We start from the raw sequence: 24,009 nt of genomic DNA, 5'->3' as shown, positions 1-24,009 counted from the left end.
GGCTTTCCTATTAATATGGGACATTTAAACGATTACAGACAGTAAAAACATATGAACACCTCTGCATGTATATGAATCCTTGAAGTCCATATGATTTCCTGAGCTACCGGAAACCTAATCACTTCTAGAAACAGAACATTAAGGATTTGTAGAATATCGTAGGTAATTCTGGTTGTTCACAAAGATTCAAGTAAATGCGCAGAACTCCTGAAATGTTTTCATAATTCACATCTTTCCAAAACAAGCTTCTAGAAATCCTTCTAATTCCGATTGTGGTCTTCGGTTTAAATAAAGCAATGACCCCATTGAAAAATATCAAAATTAGGTCGTATTTGTGAAGAAATGGCATAACTAGTCTTAAATGCTCAGGGGAGCTACACCTACTCCATTTATTTTATCGGTTTTTGATTGTTTGTTAAAATATATCAATGGTCTTGAAGTTCAGCATTGTTTTATTTATAGAAAGTTCAACTACTATCAACTACATGTTATAACTGCAACAAGCAATGAAACTTTATAAGGAACATCTAATGGAGTTTTCTGAAGAACTCGTGGAACCATGTTTGAACATTCCTTGGCATATTTTTTGTATCAATCCCTTCACGAAGACATTTCAATTTAAATTCAAGTAAATACCATACCATGTCCTTCGAGGAGAAAACTATTGACACAGCTTTTTAAATCCTTTGGGATTTTTTTAATATTTCAGTGAGAACTCTAAAGTAATTTGAAAAATTTTGCGAAGGGAAAGACTTGCTCCACAAGATATCCTAAAGCATTTTCAATGAAGTAATTTCTGGACAAAATTCTCGAAGATCAATCAGAATATTTTCTGATAAAATTGTTTTATAAACATCAAAAGCAGCGATTGCAAAACTGAAACATTACCATTGACAACAACATTATCTTCCTCTTGCGTCCGAGTATGATTAGGGAGTATCGAGTAACAATGACAATTAATTTGACCACCTAAGGACGTGATGATCGAGCAATTACTTTATAAGCCCATCATCAAAATGAAAGTTCACGAAATGTTTCTATAACATTACCTACAGAATCTTATTCGGAGATGATGATGCCGATGCTGTGGAGTGCCGTCATAGGTCCAAGCTTTCAAGTACTTAGTTGATGATTGTAGGTTGAACATTTTTGATGATTGTTTGTTGAACGGTTCTGAACTATGGCTCATTTCAGCCATTTTATTCAGTTTCGACTGCTTTCACTAGATAATTCTCAAAAATTTTAACGAACTTTCATAACTTCTTTTTTTATGGGAACCTGACTTAAACTGATAAGGAAACTACAAAAAAACCGAAACGACTCCGACACAAAACCAGTCAAACTAAAAAATCTTAAATATTAAAAAGGACTTTTTATAAAAACAAATATTTGGATCAGGTTTTAACAGTGACCATTTGAGCAACGTGTCTTTGGAACCTCTGTTATTGCTTATAGAAACAAACTCGGGGAACATGAAAAGGGCCCGGCCGGAGTAGACTTTTAGTCTAGAGACTGCCAACGGTCACACAAAAAATAGACTTTATAGCTTGATAGTAGAGGTGGTTGTCGACTGTAATTGCCTCGGAGAACTGTTTATCGGCTATGCAGTGTGATGACCAGCTAAAACGCTATATTAATTCTGATCCGACGTTTCAGTACCTTTAGTGGTCCTTTTTTAACAGATTGAAATTGGTTCAGCGTTTCATTGTCATAAGTTTCATAAGTTTTAGTATGTTGCTCGAATTGAAAAAAAATCACTTTAAATTTTCAAAATTGGGTTTTGTGATTTTTTCCCTGACCTCAATCAAAATTCCCTGACTTTCCCTGACATTCCAGGTCCAATATGAAATTCCCTGACTTTCCAGGTTTTTCCAGGTAGTCGACACCCTGTCTTAGTTCCGGTATGTACAGGACTTCATTGATTTTCATTTGGACGCCTTTGTTACTCACACCTTCGATGATACCTTTCTCCAGTGCTTCCAAAGTTTCACCATCCTTCGCAACATTGATGATTATTGGACTTGACAGCTTGCTCAAAGATGAAAAGACTGCAGCATCGTTCACAAGGTATTCGCTTGATCCGGAGTCGAGCTTGAAGCACAAATATCCATCACAGATTCGATGTTCACCTGCAGAACCAGCCATAAAGCTTACCGCCTTGCTTCCACATCCAGTAGCAGAATTCGCTTCACTGTGTTTATGCCGGCAGTCCTTCTTCATGTGTCCTTTCTTGCCGCACTTATGACACTTACCAAGGAACTTCTTGAATCGATCTGCTTTCTTTTCACCAGCAAACGCAGTGGTCTTCTCGTTTGAGTCGTCTTGATGCCTATCGAGTAGCTTCACCTCTTCGCCCAGAAGCCGTTGCTTCACCACGTCTAGCGATAACTCATCGTCACCAAGATTTTCCAGAGCAGTTATTAACGGGTCATACGATTCCGGAAGAGTACCGAACAGCGTTACCACCATATCGGGTTCCTTAAGATCCAATCCTGCTACTTTCAGTTGCCTGATCAGATTATCGAAACGCACCAAATGGTTCCGCATGAATTCTCCTTCCTTCATCTTCAAACGCCCAAGTTGCTTCCTGATCAGGTTCTGCGTCGCTAGCGATTTCATGGCGAAAGAATTTTCCAAAGCTTTCCACATTTGTTTGGCCGTTGTTTTATCCCGTATGATCTCCAGACAATCATCTCCCAGGAAACAAATCAACATGGACTTTGCCTTTTTGTCCGCCTCGTCGAGCTTCACTTTTTCTGCTGCTTCTTGAGGAGCATCCTCCGTCAGGGTATGTACCACTCCCATAGCGTCCAGATATGCACGTACACGAAAACTCCAATTATGGAAACCGGGTCCTCCGTAGAATTGAGGAATACCGTGAACTGATTCCTTGCCGGACGAGCCCATAACCTCTTAGAATGGGATACACGAAATGACGGAGCAAACGTGAAAAGCGACTGCATTCAACTGAGATTTATTAAGAAGTTCTTCTTCTTCTTTTTATTGGCATTACATCCTCACACTGGGACAGAGCCACCTCGCAGCTTAGTGTTCACTTAAGCACTTCCACAGTTATTAACTGCGAGGTTTCTAAGCCAAGTTACCATTTTTGCAATCGTATATCATGAGGCTAACACGATGATACTTTTATGCCCAGGGAAGTCGAAACAATTTCCAATCCGAAAATTGCCTAGACCGGCACCGGGAATCGAACCCAGCCACCCTCAGCATGGTCTTGCTTTGTAGCCGTGCATCTTACCGCACGGCTAAGGAGGGCCCCTTATTAAGAAGTTACTATTAGGAAAAATAACAAACTGTTAGGAGGGCGTAGCTATAGGAATATCAAGATTGCTTAGAGCTACTTAGATTACATGACTCCACCCCCGACAACTCAAACCAAAATCAAACCGTTTTAATTTTTTCCAATCGAGCTGCCAACTGTCAAATGGTTGTTCGAACAACTTCACACACGTTCAAACAAAGCAGCAACCGAAGCGTTGAGTCAATGTTCTTCAAACTGCTTGACTGGTGTGTACGTTGCATAATGGAATAATGGTACACATGGTCAAGCAGTTTGACCAACATTGACTCCACCTCTCGTGTACGTTGCATAACGCACTGAATCGGGGAATAAAGGCAATATGACGCAGAGTTTAAACCCTCCCTAGCGCCTTCTAAGAATTAGATACGTGAAACTAACTATCCTGAAATTGCTGCGTGGAAAAATAAGTTATACTATTAGATAATTTCTTGAGACCTTGACTACCCCACATTGCACTGGCCCGTTTGGAGTCATCCAGTGGCACTTGGTCTTAACATTCGTTTTCTTTATAAATTCTATAACAATTCATCACGCTCACCCTCCATATTAGTCATATTTACAACGAATGCTTGACTATTACTATACTAAGTATAGTAAAAGACCGGAAGTAAACATAGGGCCAGCAACCACCATATCTATTTATCATCATATAGATACTAAATAAAGGATATTTTAGTTACAAGATAAAATTTGACGCTGTCGTCTGTTTGATTCACCTATTAATGCCAACATAAGCGTGAATGTAGAGGTGCGGGAACTCATATTCTCGGTGCAGAATTTGTTTTGTTTCTGTTCTGTGTTGTTTTAGTTCTGTGTTGGCGAGATATTCGATGTTGTGAAAATTCTTAAGGGCAGTAGGGGCAATATGGTGGCTTTTCCGCAAACGTGACCTTTAAGTGGTCTTGTTGTGTAGGGATTATTACGCCTATCTAGAGACACGTGGATTCTTTTTTGCAAATTTCATATCAATTTGTCCATTTTCGAAACATGTGCTGTGCATATGCACCACAGCCAAGATATTTAACAAAAAAAAAACAAATCTACGCTAAATTTTACTCTCCAATAAAAAAGCCGTGATCTACTCACCTCCGTTTAATGGCTGTTCCTCATTGACTGTGGCCGTTTCTTCTGGAGCTGCAGACCGTTTCTTGGCGGCCTTCGTATTCGCTAATCAGGGAAATATAAAAAAATGAGAGTAAATATTCCCCTTTCAAATAAAGTTCACATGCATGCATAATAACAAAGGTTAGATAGCGGGATCATGCACCGTGGATAGTGGACGGAATCAGAAGACGGGATAGGGACAGGCAGATTAGTGAAATTTCAGGCAGCAATGGGTAAAACCATCACCATTTTAAAGTGGGAACATGAGGGAAGAATCACGAAACACTACAAGCAAATACGATCTACGAGGGAAACAAGCAGAACACACACACATCAAAGAAAATTTGTAAAATTTCACTAACCTGCACTTCTTTATTCCATTTTATTAGCTATAATATGAACAGCAAGCTGAATTGTTTTATTTTATGTCGAACGCATTTCGGCAGAATGACGCGTTTACCTAATGATTGCTTTTGTTGGGCTCAGACCTTGGAACCGCATTTTCGAACATAGTGTTTCATTGAAATTAGTAGGTTAATGAAATGAATGAAGTCGATTTTTTTACAGAATTAAGACTACCTTTATTGAATAAAACTGTTTCAGTTGAGTTAAACCTATAAGTGTTAAAATTTTCAAATGTTTTCGGTTTGTTTCCAAGTGTTGGTTAGTAACCTATGTGAATGTTTTTCTTTTAGTTTTGTTTGCCTGATGACTTGTGTTTTAAATGAATTTTGGGAGAATGCGTCAAAAATGTTATTCAATCTCCTGATTGGATATTCTTCTATTGAGGTTCTTGGATTAAATGTGGTCGTTTGGCACTTGGAAGCGGTACAAGGATGCTTAAGAATACTGATAAAATTAAACGAAGGGTAACCGAGCTTAGCTTTTTCGTGACTGATTTTACGTTGAACATAAAATAATAACAATATGTGGTAGGACAGTTGGATGACAACTTGACGGAACGAAATAGTTCCAGAAAGAGAGAGAGACATTTCAGGGTCGGAAAAGATGTTGTCGAAACATCGTTTAGAGCGAGTTTTCATAAACGAAATAAAGAATAAGAAAAAAAACTGTTGTCAAATAGATTTTAATGTGTCTTTCACGTCACTTTGAAAATTTAAACAATGTTAATGCGATTAAACTGTACAAAAAATATATTCGGATTATAATTCCTGCTTCCAACACTTGTACGGAATCAAAAGTGTGACTATATCCACTTTTTGCATATAACCTCCTATCATATCAAGTTGCATCCAGCTGATTTTGGTCTTAGGAACAAAAATGTTAACGGTCGTCCGTTCCAAACGTGTACGATTTCTAGATTTATAAATATCGCGGCATTGCGGCTTAGACAGAGGAAGAGGGCTCGTTTTTGTAGGGGAAAAATCATTCGTCTAAAGTTCAATTACCCTCTTCTTGCTCAGTGGCAGCAGCCTTTTTACCGCGTCCTCTTTTGGCAGGCGCCTTGGGGGATTTAGTTGGTGATGCGGTTTGTTCTACAAATTAGCAAATGATAAAAGGTGATATCTACTGATCAAACGACTGGAAGTACACCCCAAGCTACTTACTTGTTTCGGCGACCTTTTTGCGACCTCGTCCTCCTGCTTTGGCAGCCGCTACCGGCTCTCCGTTGGTATCCTCATTCACAGCTTCCTGAACGGCTTTTTTTGGGCTTGGTTTTTTCGGTGAAGGTTCTTTGGCTGCCTGTTTGGACTTCTTTGCTGGGGATGCGGCAGGTTCGTCTTCTAGATGAAAGAAAGAGAGAGATAAATGCAGCTGAGATTATTGCAACTGAAGTGATGGAAAAACGTAAGTGTTGATTCCAGTTCTCTACATTTTTGAAACCTAGAAGGTATTTCTTTTGAAAATTAATTTCAGACGGCGAGCATTATTACATGATAAACTGAGTCTTGATATGAAACGTCATGTATATTACTTCCTTGCAAACTTTGTGGAAATTTAACATTAAGTTATTCTTTATCGTGTAATAAAGATCGCAGTCTAAAATAAGCTATTAATAGACAATAGGGGGATTCAGTTAACGGCGTAGGTTGCTGTGTATCTGTTTATGGAAATGTTTCATAGGCGATTTGAAATATGTCCCTAGTGATTGAGTGTGAAACATTTCTATAATCAGATACGCAGCAACCTACGCCGTTAAGTGTATACCCCTAATATAAAGATTCCAAGAGCCTTAAGAAAATAATACACAATAGGGACATCCACTAACCGACGTAGGTGGCTGCGTATCTGAATAGTGAAATGTTTCACACACATTCACAAGGGACATATTTCAATTCGCCTATGAAACATTTTTATAAACAGATTACGTAGCAACCTACGCCGTTAAGTGTATACCCCTAATATAAAGATTCTAAGAGCCTTAAGAAAATAATACACAATAGGGACATTCACTAACCGACGTAGGTGGCTGCGTATCTGATTAGTGAAATGTTTCACACACATTCACAAGGGACATATTTCAATTCGCCTATGAAACATTTTTATAAACAGATTACGTAGCAACCTACGCCGTTAAGTGAATACCCCTAATGTTTATTTGTGAAAGTGCTTATTCACCTCGAAAAACCACTAATCAGGTAAGAATGTGCAATGACACGTACCTTTGGATTCCGCTTTCGCCTTTCCGCGCCCCCTTTTTGCCGGAGCTGCCGCTGGTTCTGGTTCAACTACTTCCGCTTTTGCAGCCTTGCCTTTTCCTTTAGCTTTGGCGGGGGAGCTACCATTCGTTACCGGTGCGGTTTCTTCTGGTTCCTTTTCGGCAGCTTTCCTACCTCTTCCTTTCTTCGCAACCGGTTCCTCTACTGGAGTTTCGTCCTTGGCAGCAGCCGGCTTGCGTCCCTTACGTCCCTTTGCTGGTTCTTCCACCGGCTCCTCTTCAACCGCCACAGCCTTGCCCTTCCTGCCTTTCTTTTTCTCTTCTGGAACTTGTTCCACCACTTCGACTGGCTCTGCTACTGCTTTCGTTTTGGCTGCAGCTTTAGCTCCCTTTGCCGCTGGCTTCTTCTTGGCATCGCCATTATTCAGTCCTGCTTCTTGCGCGAGTTCCGCTTCCGGTTCGATCGCTTTCTTCGCAGTGCGTCCTCGCTTACCTTTCGCTTCCATTGAAGTCAATCTGTCATAAAAAAAAGTCCAATTTAACGAAAAGATGATAAACTATAGACAACCAACAGGTAGGGAAGACTAAGGTAGCATGTGGTATCACGCCCATAGAAATCAAATTCGTTATCCAAAATATACGCTATATTATGTGCTTATTTTTAATACAGAGTACCTACAGGTACATATGGTCGGGGTTCCGCCAATTCGCACCAAGCGCCAATGATCTTCTTTTTCTTTATGGCATTACATCCCACACTTGGACATTGCCGCCTCGCAGCTTAGTGTTCATTAAGCACTTCCACAGTTATTACCTGCGAAGGTTCTAGGTCAAGTCACAATTTCTGCATTAAATTTTGTATATCATGAGGCTAACATGATGATACTTTTATGCCCAGGGAAGTCGAGACAATTTCCAATCCGAAAATTGCCTAGACTTGCACCGGGAATCGAACCCAGCCACCCTCCGCATGGTCTTGCTTTGTAGCCGCGCATCTTTGCGCACGGCTAAGGAGGGCCCCGGGCTGCAAAATGGTGGGTTGACATCAAGGAAGGAGCGCCCAACAGAGCTCTGGTCCCCACAAGTCCCTATCTCCCCTTCCACGGGTCGTCCGATGACAAAAGACCGCCAGCTAAGGCTTGTGTACTTAGCTGGTACTGCAGCCTGGGCACTGTTGTCCTTCTGACATCAGCTAGAGTAAGAAGGTACGCCTCGAGCGTCTGTTCATCAGGAGGTGCGGCTCAAACAGCGTCTGCCTGGTACCCAGCGGCTGATTAACGAAATGCTGTATCGCGTCAGCTATACCTAAAGTGGCAGCCCCATCATCGCCATGTAGGTAACGCGACCCCGGTAAGGTAGCTTACTGAAGCCTCTCAAATACCACGAAAAATGGAGATAGAAGAAAAAGAGTACGTTATTTTTGGCAACCGACCCGGCAACGAAATAAGGACTATGATTGGAAACTCGGTACCTGGAATGTCAGGACCCTAAATGAACCTGGACGAGTGAGCCTTCAGGCTCGTGAACTGCAGAAGGTTGGAGTGAACGTGGCTGCTATTCGAGAAGTCCGATGGCCTAGATCCGGAGAACGTGAATTCCGAGCCGTGGACCCCACGACCAACACTGCACACCGTGGCACACAGTGGCGGTGAAAAAGCAGAGCACGGAGTTGGTTTCGTAGTGATGGGCAAGCAGATGAAGCGAGTGATGCGGTGGAAACCCATTAGCGAACGAATCTGTGTGTTGAGGATACGGGGCAAATTCAATTACAGCCTAATCAACGTTTACGCACCGACAAACGATAAATCCGACGACGTGAAGGACACGTTGTATGAATGTCTTGATAAAGCCTATGGAGAGTGCCCAAAGCATGACGTGAAAATTGTTATCGGAGTAGACCTGTGCGCCTGTCATATCATCGGCGGAGGCGGCATGGTGGTCACTTTTGCCCCGACGGTGGCGGCGCGCCGTTAAGTTTTATCGGCGGTGGCGTGAACCGGCGTGGATGAAAAAATCACTGGCTGAAAAAATCAATTTTAACGTGGATTTTTGGATTCACGCGGTTTGATTCACACGGTAGGAATCGCCCGTATAAAAATCGACTTCAGCGGATTGAAATTGCAATATTCTACGTTTGCAGATCATCAAATAGCACATTCAAAATAGTCAATTGCCGCCGATACTAATAAATACCTGATTTCAAAATGTTATTTGAATTACCACTATTTTGTTACTCTTTGATTTTGATTAATCAAATTTTAACAATAAATCCTGCTTCACTTTTTCGTGACCCCTAAGTGTTAAGAATTAGATTTCAGAGTCATAGAAAAAATAGGTACACTTTTTTCAAAAGTTATTTCCAATTTAGGATTTAGATACACAAAAAATCTAATATTTTCCTGAAATTTGCCTAAATATGTCAACAAAGCTCTTGGTGGAGTTTCTGAAAGAATTTCTGGAGGAAACTATGATTTTTTTAAATTCCTACAGGCATTTCTCAGTAAATTTCATTAGGAATTCCTTCGTAAAATCTTATGACAATGTCTGCAGAATTTTTCTATTTTAGAAAGAATAATACATTCAGAATTTTTTTGGGAAATTCCTTGAGTAAAACATAAAATATTCCTGCAGGAATTTATTCGGAAATTTATTAAAGAATGAGATATTTTCTGATGGAATTCCTAAGAGAATTTTCTAAAGGACTTTCCGAGAAAATTCCTGAAGTAGTGTTGGAAAGTGTAGTAGGAACCTTTTAACAAAATTTTGAGCAAATCCCACAGACATTTCGAAGGAATTCCTAACAGTATATCCAAAATGCATCAGCGGCTGCTTCCGCATCTTCCTCGATTGCACACCGCAGAGCCAACGTCCTGTTCCAGGTTCTCTGCAAGTTCTTTTGCTAGTCTCTCTTTCTGCATACGCACTACATGTCCAACCCACTGTAATCTGCCTTATTTTATCAACCTGCCTATGTCTGCATTTTTTGTATACTTGGTTTAACTCGTGGTTCATTTATTCGTCTGCTCCATTTACCATTTTCCACCACGCTGCCAAGTATTGAGCACAGTATTTTCAACTCAAACATTTCGAATCAACGATGTGTACAGAGCTAGTTTTGTCAGTGTCTGTAGGTAGCTTCATGGAGTTACAAAACAATTTTCTGGAGGAATTTTCAAAAGATTACCCTGAGAAATTCTCTTTTAAATTGCTTAAAGTAGTTTTGGAAGAATTCCTATGGGAATTTCAGGAACAAATATTCTCAAGGAACTTGCTAAGGAATTCTTAGAGGAATTACTAAAAAAAAATCCGAAGGAATATCAAATTGATTTACAAAGAAATTTCAAAGCAAAACTCCGAAGCTGACAGAAATTTCCGAAGTAATCCGTTAATAAATTTCTGAAGGAGTTTCTAGAGTTTTTTTTTTTTTGGAATTTTGAAACAATTTCCTAAGGAACTCCTAAAACATTCTCTGTAGATATTTCAAAAAGAAGGATTTTCAGAAGGTATATCCGAATTTCTGAACGAAGTCTTGACGGAATGTCCAACGGAATTTTCGGAGATATCTAAGACTGTCAGAAGTTTCTTCAGGAGTTACTTTGAAAAAAAAAACCAGGGACTGCAGGGACTTCTACGGATATTCCTTCAGGAACTTGTTCAGGAATTCTTAAGGAAATTTCGTATAGAAGAATTTCTTGAGGAATTTTCGGGAAAACACCTTAACGATTTTCCCGAGGTTTTCTTAAACAAATTTCTGAAGGAACTTTTTCCGAACTAATTCCTGAGAGAAATTTCAGAATACAACTGAGGGAATTTTCGAAAGACTTTCTGGAATTCGTATCCGGAAAGGTTTTTGTAGAACTTCTTGAGGTAATATCCGAGGGAATTTCTGAACGAATCGCCATAGAATTTTTTGGAGAATTACAAAAAAAAATCCTGGAGAAATCTAGGAATTACTTCAGAAATACCGGTAGGCATTTCCTCTGAAATTCTATTAGAAATTTCTCCATAAATTCCTTTGAGAATTCCTCCGGAAATTCTTTCAAGTATTCCTTCAGAAATTCCTTTATGGGTTGTCCATAAACCACGTAGACTCTTGAGGAGGAGGGGGTTCAAAAAATTCTACGTCAGTCTACGAAGGGGGGCAGGGGTACACGAAAAGTCTACGTAGACTTTTTTCATTTTTTTTTACAGCAGCTTTGTGCAAAGTTCACTTTACCGAAATAATCTCTCGAATCTCTTATGGATTTCACTGAAGTAATAGTTTAAACTACGGCTTAAAAATATCATGATTTCAACAGCAAATTCTTCTGTGTTGAGCAGGAAAATTCTCCAAAGTATTCTTTACAAAAATTCGAAAAAAAATCAAAATTTCCACTTGGATTACATTCATTACATTGTAGATTTTAAAATATCTTTTGATTTTCGGCAGGAACTTCTTTAGAAACTACAAGTGATTCTTTAGAATTTCCACGGGGAATTATGTCGCGCTTCGACGAAAAATTATTTAGAATTTATAAAGGAAGCATTTTGGAATATCCAAGAAGAAGTCTTTGGAATTTCCAAAAGGCTTCCTTTGGAACTTTACGGGGAATTCTCCGAAATTTCCGTGAGAAATTCTTCAGAATTTCCACTGAAGATTTTCTGGGAAGGATTTTTTTCTTAATTTCTGAAATTCTTGGAATTTTCGCGAGGAAATCTTTGAACATACATATAAGCGAAATTCTTCGAAATTTAACGGCAAATTCATCAGCAGAAAAAGAAATTGTTGAAAACTTTCAAGAGAAATTATTTGAATTTCCCACCAAAATCTCTTTGAGTTTTCAAAATAAAATTATTGCAATTCTTGTAAGAAAGTATTTGTAATTTTCATGAAAATTTATTCTATTTTTTTTTACAATAAATTCAACACAAATTCAACTGAAATCCTCCATAATTTTCACCGAAAATTATCTGGAAAACTCTTGGGAATGTCCATAAGATTTTTTTTTTAATTTCTTCAGGAAATCACTCCTACTTTGCAAGAGAAATGTCAAAATATCGTAGGAAACCTTTAGCATGATTTCAACGGGAAATAATTCAAAATTTTCAGGAAAATTACTCAACATCTTAACGGGAGAACTTTTGGAATTTAGAAATTCTTGAGATTTCAACGGAATGGAATTTTCAAGAACAATATCGGAATAATCAGGGATAGTTCTTTGGTGTATTACCTGGAAACCTTGAAGGTTATTATTCGGGAAATTCAACGGAATTTCTACGACAAACTTTTTGGAATGTGCACTTGACGTTCTCGGAATTTCAACTCGATTTTTTTTTCGAAATTCTGAAAGTTCTTGGGTTTTCTACAAATTTGAACCGGTATGAAGAATTATAATTCAGATGCGTGACAGATTTTAAGCAGTGGCGCGCCTATGCAAGTGTCGGTGGCGGTGGTGCACACCTCTAGGAGGAATCAAATCCAACAGAAATTAAATTAATTGGCTTCGAGATTTGGTTTCAGAAGCTATGGACAGAGGATTGAATTTGATTTCGTTTTGAATTTTTAATTGATATTGAGTTGGATTTTCTTTAGTTTGATTTTGTTAGGTTTGAAATTTGAATTTTACTGTAGTGTTTACAATGGATTTGAAAATGGATTTGTATATCTGAATTGCTGAAAACGTGGTTGATTTCCATTTTTTTCCAATCACATATGACATTTTGTTAAATTTGAAAAAGTCTACGTAGGCTTCAAGGGGATGGGTGGTGGGTTTGAAAATGTGAAAATTCGGCCTACGTGGTTTGTAGTAGACCTGTGCGCCGCCGCGCCACGCCGCCGCCGCCGGTGGTTTTACTCGCGCCGCCGCCGCCGACGATTTTGGGTCGGCGCGCCGCCGATCATAATTTTGCCACGCCGATGACTAATCGCAATAAAAAAAATCAATTAACTTAAGTCGAGTCGAGTCAAGCACGAGACACTGAAAACGGCCTAATACTTGATGTCGAAATACGTGTCTGGTGGATTTTATTGGAATAGTACTAAACTAGTCTTATGGCAGTTCATAAATGTTGTTAAGGTGGATCTCGTCGAAATTCAATTTCAAATCTACCTCAAGCGATGGTGTCTCTTAGTCGGGGAAGTGACATACATTGTTTTGTTTAATTAATAGGTTGGTTAAATAGTTTGAGAGTTGATTAGTTTCTCTAGTATACTAATACATAAATTGTTAAACTGATTCTTGGAATGCGTTAAGCCAAGGCTTCATTCAGTCGGGTACCTAAACTTGTAGGTGACTCGGAAAATAGGTTTGTTGTGGTTAAGCTTTTGTGACCAAAGCGTCCCCATTCTTAAAGGATCAGGCATTGTACAGAAAAATTATTGCAGTTTAGAAATTTTAAGTTAAGTTGCACATTAGTTACTTTGACAATATTTATTTTTTATTTTGTTTTATAGTTTTTTATAGTTTTCTTTGTTTTTAAATTTGTGCTATTAAGACAGTTGGCTTATAAGGCAAACTGATTTAGCAAACTAATTAAATCCCAACTGTGAATGCTTTACCGATTATTTTGTTCCGACTCCCGAGTAGGTAATTTATATTTTGAAATCAATTTCTAAATATAATAAACAAAACCACTTGCTAAGCATCAGCAAAGCAAATATTGCTGAGCAAATATTACGAGCATCAGTTATAAACGCTGCTTATTTTCTTATTCACAGCCGTTTTAACCCAGAACTGAGGCCTGTCGCCTCATTGCATAGTATTTAGTCAAATTATTTAGTTCAAACGTCAGGTATTTTCAAACATTACGAAAATTTAATTTTTATTTCTTGAAATTATTTGAGTAAAAGCTTTTTGTAAAATTCCTGGAATTTCTGAGAATATTCGAAGAAGTATCGTTAAACCATACATTTATGAATTCCTTCGAAAAATACTCCAGAAATTAGTTCGAAAATAAATTAAAAAATGTTTTTAATAATTCCTCCAGATATTCCTCCGAAAAGATTACGATTTTTTTTCGGAAATTGCTTAAGGAATGCTTGAATTTGCCTAAGGAATTTCTTCAGAACTTCTTCCAGCAATTCCTTTAAAACATTCTCCGGGAATTCTTCCGGAAGTTCCTGCAGGAATTTCTTCGAAAATGCCTTTATCTTCCCGAAAGTCTTTTAGTGTTTGTGTTCTATTTTTGGATTTTTTTTTCGAAAATTCTATAAGTAACTACATCGCAAACAACTTCATTTTTAATAAATTTCAAAGGATTTCCTGGAAGATCCCCCGGAAAAAAAATCTGGAGAAATCTCCGAAGGAAATCTCGGAGGTTTTTCGAATAATCTTTTGAATAAGTCTCCGAGGGAATTCCGGGCGGTATTTTCTTAATTATTTAAGAAATAAAATTCTAGGGGAATTTCCAAATAAATTTTTGAAGGCATTCCAAAAGAGAACCTGAATGGATTTTCAAAAATAATTCCTAAAAGAACTTTTGTGAAGCGGGCTTGGTAGTCATATGGCTACTGCTTCTGCCTCATACGCAGGAGGTCGTGGGTTCAATCCCAGGTCCGTTCCATTCTCCTACTTTGTATCTTTCTCTTTATTTCTCATGTTCTAGCAATCGCTAAAACTGGAAATGGACTTCCATACCGTTTCCATTACTATTCCTATACCTTCAACTTGAGTATTCTAATCTGCTAGAATTGGAAATGAACTATAGAGCTCGTTTCCTACATCCAATTAGAAATTCCATCAATTACCTTCTCCTATCTATCACATTGGCTGGCAGCTCGTTAACCAAGACGGACCCCTGCCTCTCCAACCTAACCCAGAAATTCCAACAAATTCCGCATGAACTCGTGGCAAGTGCAGAGGTATATTCGGCTTGCAGTGGGCGAGTGATTGCATCATCATTTCCTCCCCCTTCCCTACATTGACTTGCATTCTGACGTGGCAGGCGCCAGTATGACCTAACAAATGGGATCACCAGTACTAGTAAATTGAAGATGTGTGCTAGTCCCAAGCAAACATCTGTTGGTTCCCTGTGCAAGAACAGCTGATCTGGTCATAATGGAGTAGCAACTACGAGCAGTCAATCAAGCTCAAGCTCAAGCAATAATTCCTAAAAGAATTTTTGAGTTTTTGAAGGTAAAATACTTCCATGAAGAATTCTTTACCCGCAATGCTGGGTAGACACCTTTACGTGGTGTGTTACGGGGTAAGATCTACCACGGTTACATTGCCAGCTACAGGCAAATCCTGACCCAACGAATACCTTCCTCATTATCCAACTCCGTGGTACTTATGAGGGTGTCGCTAAGTCGGTGGCCTCTCGTTAAGTAAGTACTACATCAAGACTTCCTTCCTCTCCCTAGTTACGGTGAAGATGGGCGTGGCCAGGAGTAGTAATCCTCATGCTTTTGTTATTTTTGTTTAAGACTGGAATCAAGGACCCCTCCCCTTCTTGATTTCTGATAGCATTCTAGATAAGGATCTCAAAAGTAAAACATGAGTGTCACTAGTGTCCAATCTACGAATTACACCGTAACAATGCTAATGCTAATGCTATGCTAATGTAAAATACTTCCATGAAGAATTCCTAAAAGAATTTCTAGAGGGATCGATAAAGGTATTTTTGAAGGTTTTTATGATGGAATTTCCGAAGGAATTCTCAAAGGGAATTACGAAGAAATTCCTAATAGAATTTCAGAGAAAATGCCAACTGGTATTTCTGATGTAATTCCTTAGTTTCTTCAAGAATTTCTTTGGAATTTTTCCCAGTAATTTATTCGCAATTTCCTCCATAGATTGCTTTGAAGATTCGTCCAGGATTCCTTAGGTAATTGCCGCAAAAAGTTCTACAAAAACTCCTCCTGAAAAGAATTCCAGAAAGTTCTTTCGGATATTCCTTAAAATTTACCTCAGGAATTCAGGAACGTCAGAATTTGCTTCACGTATTCCTTTGTTTAAAAGAATCTTAGGAAATCCGTTATGTTTCGTTCTTTTGGAAATTCCTTTGAAAATTTCGTAGGAAATTGCTTTAGGAATTGCTTCATAAAATCCTTCAGGAATTCTTTCGTAATTCCCTTAGAAATTCTTTCGGATATGCCTTCCGAAAATCATTCGCAAAATTTCGACAGAAAATATTTTAAAATATCTTTAAAAATTCCTTCAGAATTTCATTCACAGATTCCATCGGAAATATGTGTAGTCTTTGAAAGTTTGCTTTGGAATTTCTTCGGAAATTAATACGGAAGATTATTTTAAGAATTCCTTCTGTTTTTTTTAGAAAAAAAAACGGATAAAAATTCTCCTAAGGGTTCCTTAGCAATATTTTTGACTTATCCTCAAATTCCCATAGGAATTTTTTTAGAGCTACCCTAAACAATTCCTTGGGAAATTCTACAGGTAATCCTTTGAAAATTCTTTGGTAACTTTAGGAAGTAGTTCTTGGACAATTTCCACAAGGTTTCTTTCTAAAATTACGTAACGCTAAATTTGGTAATTTTGGACCCCCACCCTCCCCCTCGTAACACTTTTTGTATGGAAGGTTTATTTTTTTGTATGGATCGTAACGCTCGGCTTGACCCCCTCCCTCCCTATTCAAAGTTACGTAATTTGTGAAAGGCCCCCGATAATTCCGTCACAACATTCTCCATTTCTTTTGATTTTTTCGGGAATCTCTTCAGAAATTAATTTAAAGAAATTTCTCCGGGAATTGCTTTTGGGAACCATTCAAAAATTCTTCTAGGAATTTCCTAGAGCATTTTATCGAAATTTAGAGTAGAGTGGGGCAAGAGTGCGCGTGGGGTAAGAGTACGTTTTCGATTTTTTGAAGTTATAAAAAAAGATAAACTAGCAACACTGCATCAGTTTGATAGGTATTCTGACCAACTATTGTCATGTGTAATTGTGAACGATTTGAATAAACAATAAGGGAGATATGAGGATAGTTAATTTTCTGGTCATTTTGCTAAAAATAATTGTGTTTTCGCAACTAGTATACCATTACTATATATAGGCTCAATCAAATGAACCTTCTACCATTTCGATAACCTATTGTATAGAGTACTTTATGGCACAGAACATTAATTCGGTTGGTTTTCCAAGAGGTCAAAACCATTAACTGAATAAATTTTGGGGCTTTGGGGTAAAAATACGCAGGAACGGGAGGGGCAAGAGTACACATGTGAACCATTAAGTTCTGTTGTCAAACCCGTATCTCCGGCCGAAATAAGATTTTTGCCAATGCGTAAAGATCCATAACAAAGGAAAAATGAACAGAAATCAAAAATATCACAAGTTCTCCTTTTAAAGATAAGTTTTTTGGTGTTAGAAAGGACTTAGCGAACAAAGCACTGAAGCGAAATAATAAAATTGTATTTGATATTGTTTTACACCTCAAAATAGTCTGAACTGAAAACACAATTTCATCTAAATGGCAATCATTTAATCAAAAGAAACATCCATACATTACGCAACGCTGAGCTGGGAGAGGTTGCGAGATGTATGACGAATCATACAATTTTTAGAGGATTCATACAAAAAGTGTAAGATAGGGGGGAGGGGTGATGAAATGGTCAAATTTTCCATTACGTAATTAGTGATCTTTCTTTAAAGAAAATTCCTTTGTTTAAGCCTCGTGAAACCTGGTATATTTTTACCTTGGTAGTTTTTTTTGTATATACTAAAAAGCAATATTTTTTCGTGTGAAAGTTCATATTTCTAGGACCCTTCCCCTTTCATAGTTACGTAATCTTTAAACATTATTTAATATACTTTCAATAAACATCAATTAAGTGTTATTTACTCTTATTTTTGTTAATATATACTTGAAACACATGATTTGAAAATTGCGTACTCTTACCCCACCCGATGCGCACTCTTACCCCACCGGTGGGGTAAGAGTGCGTTTTCTACATGTCTTGCAATAATGGTTCTACTAAAACGAATTAAAATAATTTCAATATTTTTTCCACTGGGTAACATATAGGAAGAGTATACGAATCGTCGACATTGATATGATATGCAGAAGCTTGCTTCATAAGGGCTACATGATCGATTGAAAACTAAGTACGTACTTTTGCCCCACTCTACTCTACTGATTTTTCTGCGGGAATTCCTTCGGTTCTCTAATGTGAACTATTTTTGAAGTCGGTGCTACCGGGCAAAATTATATAATACCTATAAGTATCTGCGCGCCCAAACCTTTGTTCCTTATGACGAATAAACGAGTCTACATTTAGCAAGCAAACAAGCTAGTTTGGTTTTGTATTTCTTCGGTATGATTTGTGGGAAGTCAGTCGTGGGATCAATAGGAAAGTTGACCAAGTTCGGACGAAATATTTTACACTAACTTCTTTCGAAAAATTCTTCAGAAATTTTGTCAGAAATGTCTTTATAAACTCGGAGAGTCCTTTCTGAACCTTTCTTCGGGAATTGTTTAAGGAATTCTTTCGGAAACTATTTCATTCCTGAATAAATTTCCGAATTAATCCTGGAAGAATATTTTATGGTTTTACCTGTGGTTTTACTAAAGGAATTTCCCAACGAGAACCTTAATGGTTTTTGAAAAAATGCCTATATGAGTTTCCGCAGAATTTCTTATAGGGTTTTACAAAGGAATTTCTAATGAAACTTCTAGTTTCCTCCGGAAATGCCTTCAGGAACTCCACCAAGAACTTTTTTGGCATATTTTACCAACTTTTGAGGAAAATATTCAATTTGGTTGGTCATCGTGCCCCAGTCTTACTCAGCCGAGCTCATTTAAGTTATGTTGATCATCTATTGAGATTTATGCATACAAGAACGAGATGTGGGGAGTAAAATGTCCATTGTTGTTGTCATTAGTGGATTCCATCGTGAATGTCCTTCCAGAATCTAAGGGTCACAGCAGGTGAACGAAGTAGCACTGCAAATTCTCTAAATATACTAGAAATGCAGACCATGATATCAAACCATGCTCAATTGTATATGTAACTCAAAGTATAATACAGTATCCCCCCGCTTATCCGGACCTCGCTAGTCCGACGACTCGTTAGTTCGGATCTCGCTAATTCGGAATTTTCCGGATTAAAAAGTATCAACACCCATTTAAACACAATATGCTGTCAGTTTTCAAATTTGTGCTGTGGTTTTGTTTTGGTTCATTTGTATGGATTTGACAGTTGGATTAACGAGAGACACCCCGATAGTCCTGCCCAGGACCGGATTTAGCCGGAAGGGGGCCCCGGGGCCGACGGTATGTGGGGGCCCCAAAATGTACAAAAAAGGTTGGTTTTGGTACATAAGATTTGTGGGGGCCCGGGGCCACGGCCCCCCCGGCCCCCCCATAAATCCGGCCCTGGTCCTGCCATACATTTGTCGGATCAGTGGGGGGATACTGTAGTTAGTTTTTTTTTCTGAAATTTAGATATATTGAGAAGTAAATCGTCTGAAGTTTACCAAAATCCTGAATTGGAAAAACTTTTGGAAAAAATATTAACAAATTAGTCCTATGATACCGAAGTCTAATTCTTAATACTGCTCAAGGGTTACGAAAAGTGAAGCAGGATTCGTTGTTAAATTTTGATTAATTAAAATCAGAGAATAAAAAAATAGTTTCAATTTAAATAACATTTTGAGATCAGGTACTTATTAGTGTCGCTTGTAATTTACTATGGAATGTGCTGTTTATATTACAATTTTATTCCTCGATTTCTATACGGGCGATTCGTACCATGCGAATCAAAACCGCGCGAATTCAAAAATCCGCGTTAAAATTGATTTTTTTAGCTATTGATTTTTTCATACACGCCGGTTCACGCCGCCGCCGCCGCCGCCGATAAAAGCCAACGGCGCGCCACCGTGACGCCGCCGCCGCCGGGGCAAAAGTGACCACTACGCCGCCGCCGCCGATTATATGACCGGCGCACAGGTCTAGTTTGTAGGAAGTTGTTTAGAAATACTTTCAAAATCTCCTAAAGTAGTTCAAACGGGAATTATTTTCGAAAATCCATTCAGGTTCTCTTTTAGAAATGCCTTCGGAAATACATTTAGAAATTCTTGCACAAAACCCTCCAGAAATTTCTTCAAAAACTTCTCCAAAAATTCATTTAAGAGCTCCTCAAAAAATTTCCTTGAATAATCTAAAAAAAACTCCACCAAGAATTCCTTTGGATATTTCACCAGAGATTTCTTTAAAAGTTTCTTCGAAAAGCCTCCGGGATTTCTTCTTAGATTTCTTCCAGTATTTCCTTGAAAATTAATTACATAATGAAATAGTTTTCGGTGGAGTTGCTAATTGAGTTTTTGAAAAAATAAAACAAATAAATTTAACAACTAACACTGAAAAAATCCGAAGGTATTACTAAAAGAATTTCGTAAAGAACCCATTTTCGATGGAATTCCTGCAGGAAGTTCTGGAAGAATTGTCGGAGAATGGTTTAAAGGAATTGCTGGAAGAAGTTCTGAAGAAATTCCTTAGGAAAATTTGGAAGAAATCCCTTATGCATTCTCTGGAAGAATTTATTTGATAAATTCATAGAATAGTTGCCGAAGCAATTCATGAGGAGGTATTCTTTTAAAAAATTGAAGAGTTGCTAAACAGTTTTTGAAGAAACTCCAAATGAAATTTCTTGAGAAATTTATTAAGAAATATCCGGAGGAATCGCTAAAGAAACTTCCGAAGGAATTCCTTAACGATTTTCCTAAGGAATTCTTAACAACATTTTCGTAGAAATTACTGAAACAATTTTTTTTGTATGCATTCCATAAGGAATTTCCTGAAGAAGTCACCTACAGGCAGTGTTGTCTTACACTCTGTGCAAGAAATTCTGCTCTTTGATTTTACTCCATCTAAATGATGGACATTTAGTAAATTCAAATAGCCTTCTATTAGTTGCACATACTTAGTAAAGATTGTAGAATCGTTTGGGTGGAGTAAAATCAAAGAGCAGAATTTCTTGCACAGAGTGTAGGACAAAACTGCCTACAGATTTAGGTGCCCGACTGAATGAGGCTTTGGCTTAGACGAATTCCAAATACCAGTTAAACATTTTTTTTGTATTATTCTACTTAGTAGATCTAATCTACTAGATACAGCCTAATTCAAATTCACAACTAATCAATCAACCAACCAATTAATTATCCAATGTTTGTCACCACACTGTCTTAGAGGCACCATCACTTGAGGTAGATTTGAAATTGAATTCTGACGAGTTCCACCTCAACAACATTCTAACAACTAACTAACAACAACAATCATAACACGAGTTTAGTACTATTCCAATCAATTCCACCACGTTGTATTGTCTTACAAATACGTATTTCGTCTCTGTAAGGCCATCTTCAGTGTCTCTTATTTTACTCGACTCGACTCAAGTTAATTGATTTTTTATTGCGATTAGTCATCGGCGTGGCAAAATTATGATCGGCGGCGCGCCGACCCAAAATCGCCGGCGGCGGCGGCGTGAGTAAAACCACCGGCGGCGGCGGCGCGGCGCGGCGGCGCACAGGTCTATATCGGAGACGCTAACGCTCAGGTTGGTAGAGAGGACTTTTTCAGTCTCATAATTGGTAGGGAGAGCCTTCACTCCGCTACCAATGACAACGGCCTACGGCTAGTAAATTTTGCTGCTGCCAGAGGGATGGCCATCAGTAGCACCTACTTTGCACGAAAGAACATCCGAAAGCACACCTGGAGACACCCAAATGGTGAAACTTGCAACCAGATAGACCATGTTCTGGTGGATGGGCGCCATTTCTCTGATGTTATCGATGTGCGGACATTCAGAGGTCCGAACATTGGCTCTGATCACTACCTCGTTGTCAGTAAAATTCGATCACGGTTATCAACTGTATCGAACGAAAGATCACAGGGAACGATGTGATACAATATCCAGCGATTGTCGGCGGAAGGAGTATCGGCTGAGTATCGCCAGAAGCTCGACGAACGGATAAGTGCAATCAACGTTCAACATCAACGATCTATGGGAGTCGATCCATGGAGCGGTGAGCACAACAGCACGAGAAGTGGTAGGCACTGCACAGAGGCGACCCAGGACGGGTTGGTTCGATGTGGAGTGTCTGAGAGTGACAGACGAGAAGAACGTTGCCAGAAGCCGGATGTTGGTGTCGGGTACCGGTATCGAATAGAGATCGGTACAAGGAAGCAAGAGCAGCCGAAAAACGAACCCACCGCAGGAAGAAAAAAGAGTACGAAGATCAAGTTATTAGTGAGGCGCAGGAAAAAATGAAGCAGAACGATATGCGGAGGTTTTATGAGTCTGTCAATGGCGTGCGGAGAAAGACAGCGCTATCTCCCGTCATGTGCAACGACCAACAATGAAAATTTGCTGACAGATAAAACTGAAGTGGCTGCTACGTGGAAGCAACACTTCGAGACTTTGTTGAATGGAGGAAGTGACGGTGCATCGGTGAACAGAATAAATATTAGCGACGATGGACAAGCTGTGGAGTCACCTACACTAGAGGAGGTTAAAAAACTGTTAAAGAGCTGAAAAACAATGAGGCTGCGGTGAAGGACCAGCTCCCGGCTGAACTTCTCAAACATGGCAGTGAGCAGCTTTATGAAGTTCTGCACCATATTATGTCGAAAATATGGGAAGACGAGGAAATGCCTGCTTGCTGGTTGGACGGCCTCATTTGCCCTCTCTTTAAGAAAGGTCACAGACTGGAGTGCGCCAATTACCGAAGAATAACCCTCCTTAATTCGGCGTACAAAATTATGTCCCGTATTCTGTTCAATAGATTGAGACCGCTTGAAGAGTCCTTTGTCGGCGAAAACCAAGCAGGTTTTCGTGAGGGCCGATCAACTGGATCAAATGTTTACCCTGAGACAAATCCTTGATCAATTCCGGGAGTACAACTTGCAGACACATCATCTGTTTATTGATTTCAAGGCTGCGTAGGATTCAGTGAAACGGAATGAATTATGGCAAATTATGCTTGAACATGGTTTTCCGGCGAAACTGATACGGCTGATTCGTATAACGTTGGACGAATCGAAATCAAGTGTAAGGGTTGCGGATGAAATATCGACGTCATTTGTTACCTTAGATGGATTAAAGCAGGGTGATGCACTCTCGAATCTACTGTTCAATATAGCGCTCGAGGGAGCGATTAGGAGAGCTGGTGTGCAAAGAATCGGTACCATTATCACAAAATCGCATATGCTCCTGGGATTTGCGGACGATATCGATATTATCGGAATTGATCGCCGTGCCGTGGAAGAGGCTTTTGTGCCTTTTAAGAGGGAGACAGCGAGGATTGGACTCACGATCAATACCAGCAAAACGAAGTACATTGTCGCTGGCAATCAACGTGGGTTCATTAGTGGTGGTGGTAGCGAAATAGTGCTGGATGGTGAAAAATTTGAAGTGGTAGAAGAATTTGTGTATCTTGGAACATTAGTGACGTGCGATAATGATGTTACCCGCGAGGTGAAAAGGCGTATTGCAGCTGCAAATAGGGCTTATTACGGACTTCGTAACCAGCTTAAGTCCCGTAGTCTGCAAACGAAAACCAAATTGATTCTTCCGGTGGCTTTATATGGCCATGAGACATGGACGTTAAAGGAGGCTGATCGGAGAGCTTTCGGAGTGTTTGAGCGTAAAGTGCTGCGGACGATACTTGGCGGTAAACAGGAGAACGGTACCTGGCGGCGTCGCATGAATCACGAATTGTAGGGCTGGATATTATTAAGCTTATTGAAACGCGGCAGTCTACGGTGGGCTGGTCACGTTGTTCGTATGCCGGAAGAACGTCAAGCGAAGATAACATTTAGTAGAGAACCCGGAAGAAGACGCAGGCTTCGTGGAAGGCCGCGTACACGATGGCTTTTTGCAGTTGAAGAGGACCTGAGGGCGCTCAATGTTCAGGGCGACTGGAAGCGATTGGCCCAGGATCGAGTCCAGTGGAGAAGGATACTCCATTCGGCGTAGGTTCATCGAAGAACTTTAGCCCATCAAGTATCAAGTATCAATACAGGTCCATCT

The 24,009-nt window shown here is 39.2% G+C and overlaps 1 protein-coding gene across 3 annotated transcripts in view; it reads right to left on the bottom strand.

The window, feature by feature from the left end:
• The window catches only part of LOC134212503 (DNA-(apurinic or apyrimidinic site) endonuclease), a 51,841-nt gene that overhangs the window by 13,068 nt on the left and 14,764 nt on the right, over positions 1-24,009 (bottom strand). The window contains exons 2-5 of one of the 3 annotated variants that reach the window (XM_062690442.1): positions 7,051-7,562; positions 5,995-6,168; positions 5,836-5,922; positions 4,409-4,489 (exon numbers count right to left, since the gene is read on the bottom strand). In XM_062690442.1, the coding sequence (XP_062546426.1) occupies positions 4,409-4,489; positions 5,836-5,922; positions 5,995-6,168; positions 7,051-7,552 (844 nt within the window). In that variant the 5' untranslated portion in view covers positions 7,553-7,562. Of the gene's footprint in view, positions 1-4,408; positions 4,490-5,835; positions 5,923-5,994; positions 6,172-7,050; positions 7,563-24,009 lie in introns of all 3 variants that reach the window. The other 2 variants (XM_062690441.1, XM_062690443.1) reach the window with 2 other exon arrangements.

Source organism: Armigeres subalbatus, chromosome 2 (genome assembly GCF_024139115.2).
Source record: "Armigeres subalbatus isolate Guangzhou_Male chromosome 2, GZ_Asu_2, whole genome shotgun sequence".
NCBI lineage: Eukaryota > Metazoa > Arthropoda > Insecta > Diptera > Culicidae > Armigeres > Armigeres subalbatus.
Note: the sequence above shows the minus strand (reverse complement) of the source record. Positions and strands in the feature narration are given on the sequence as shown.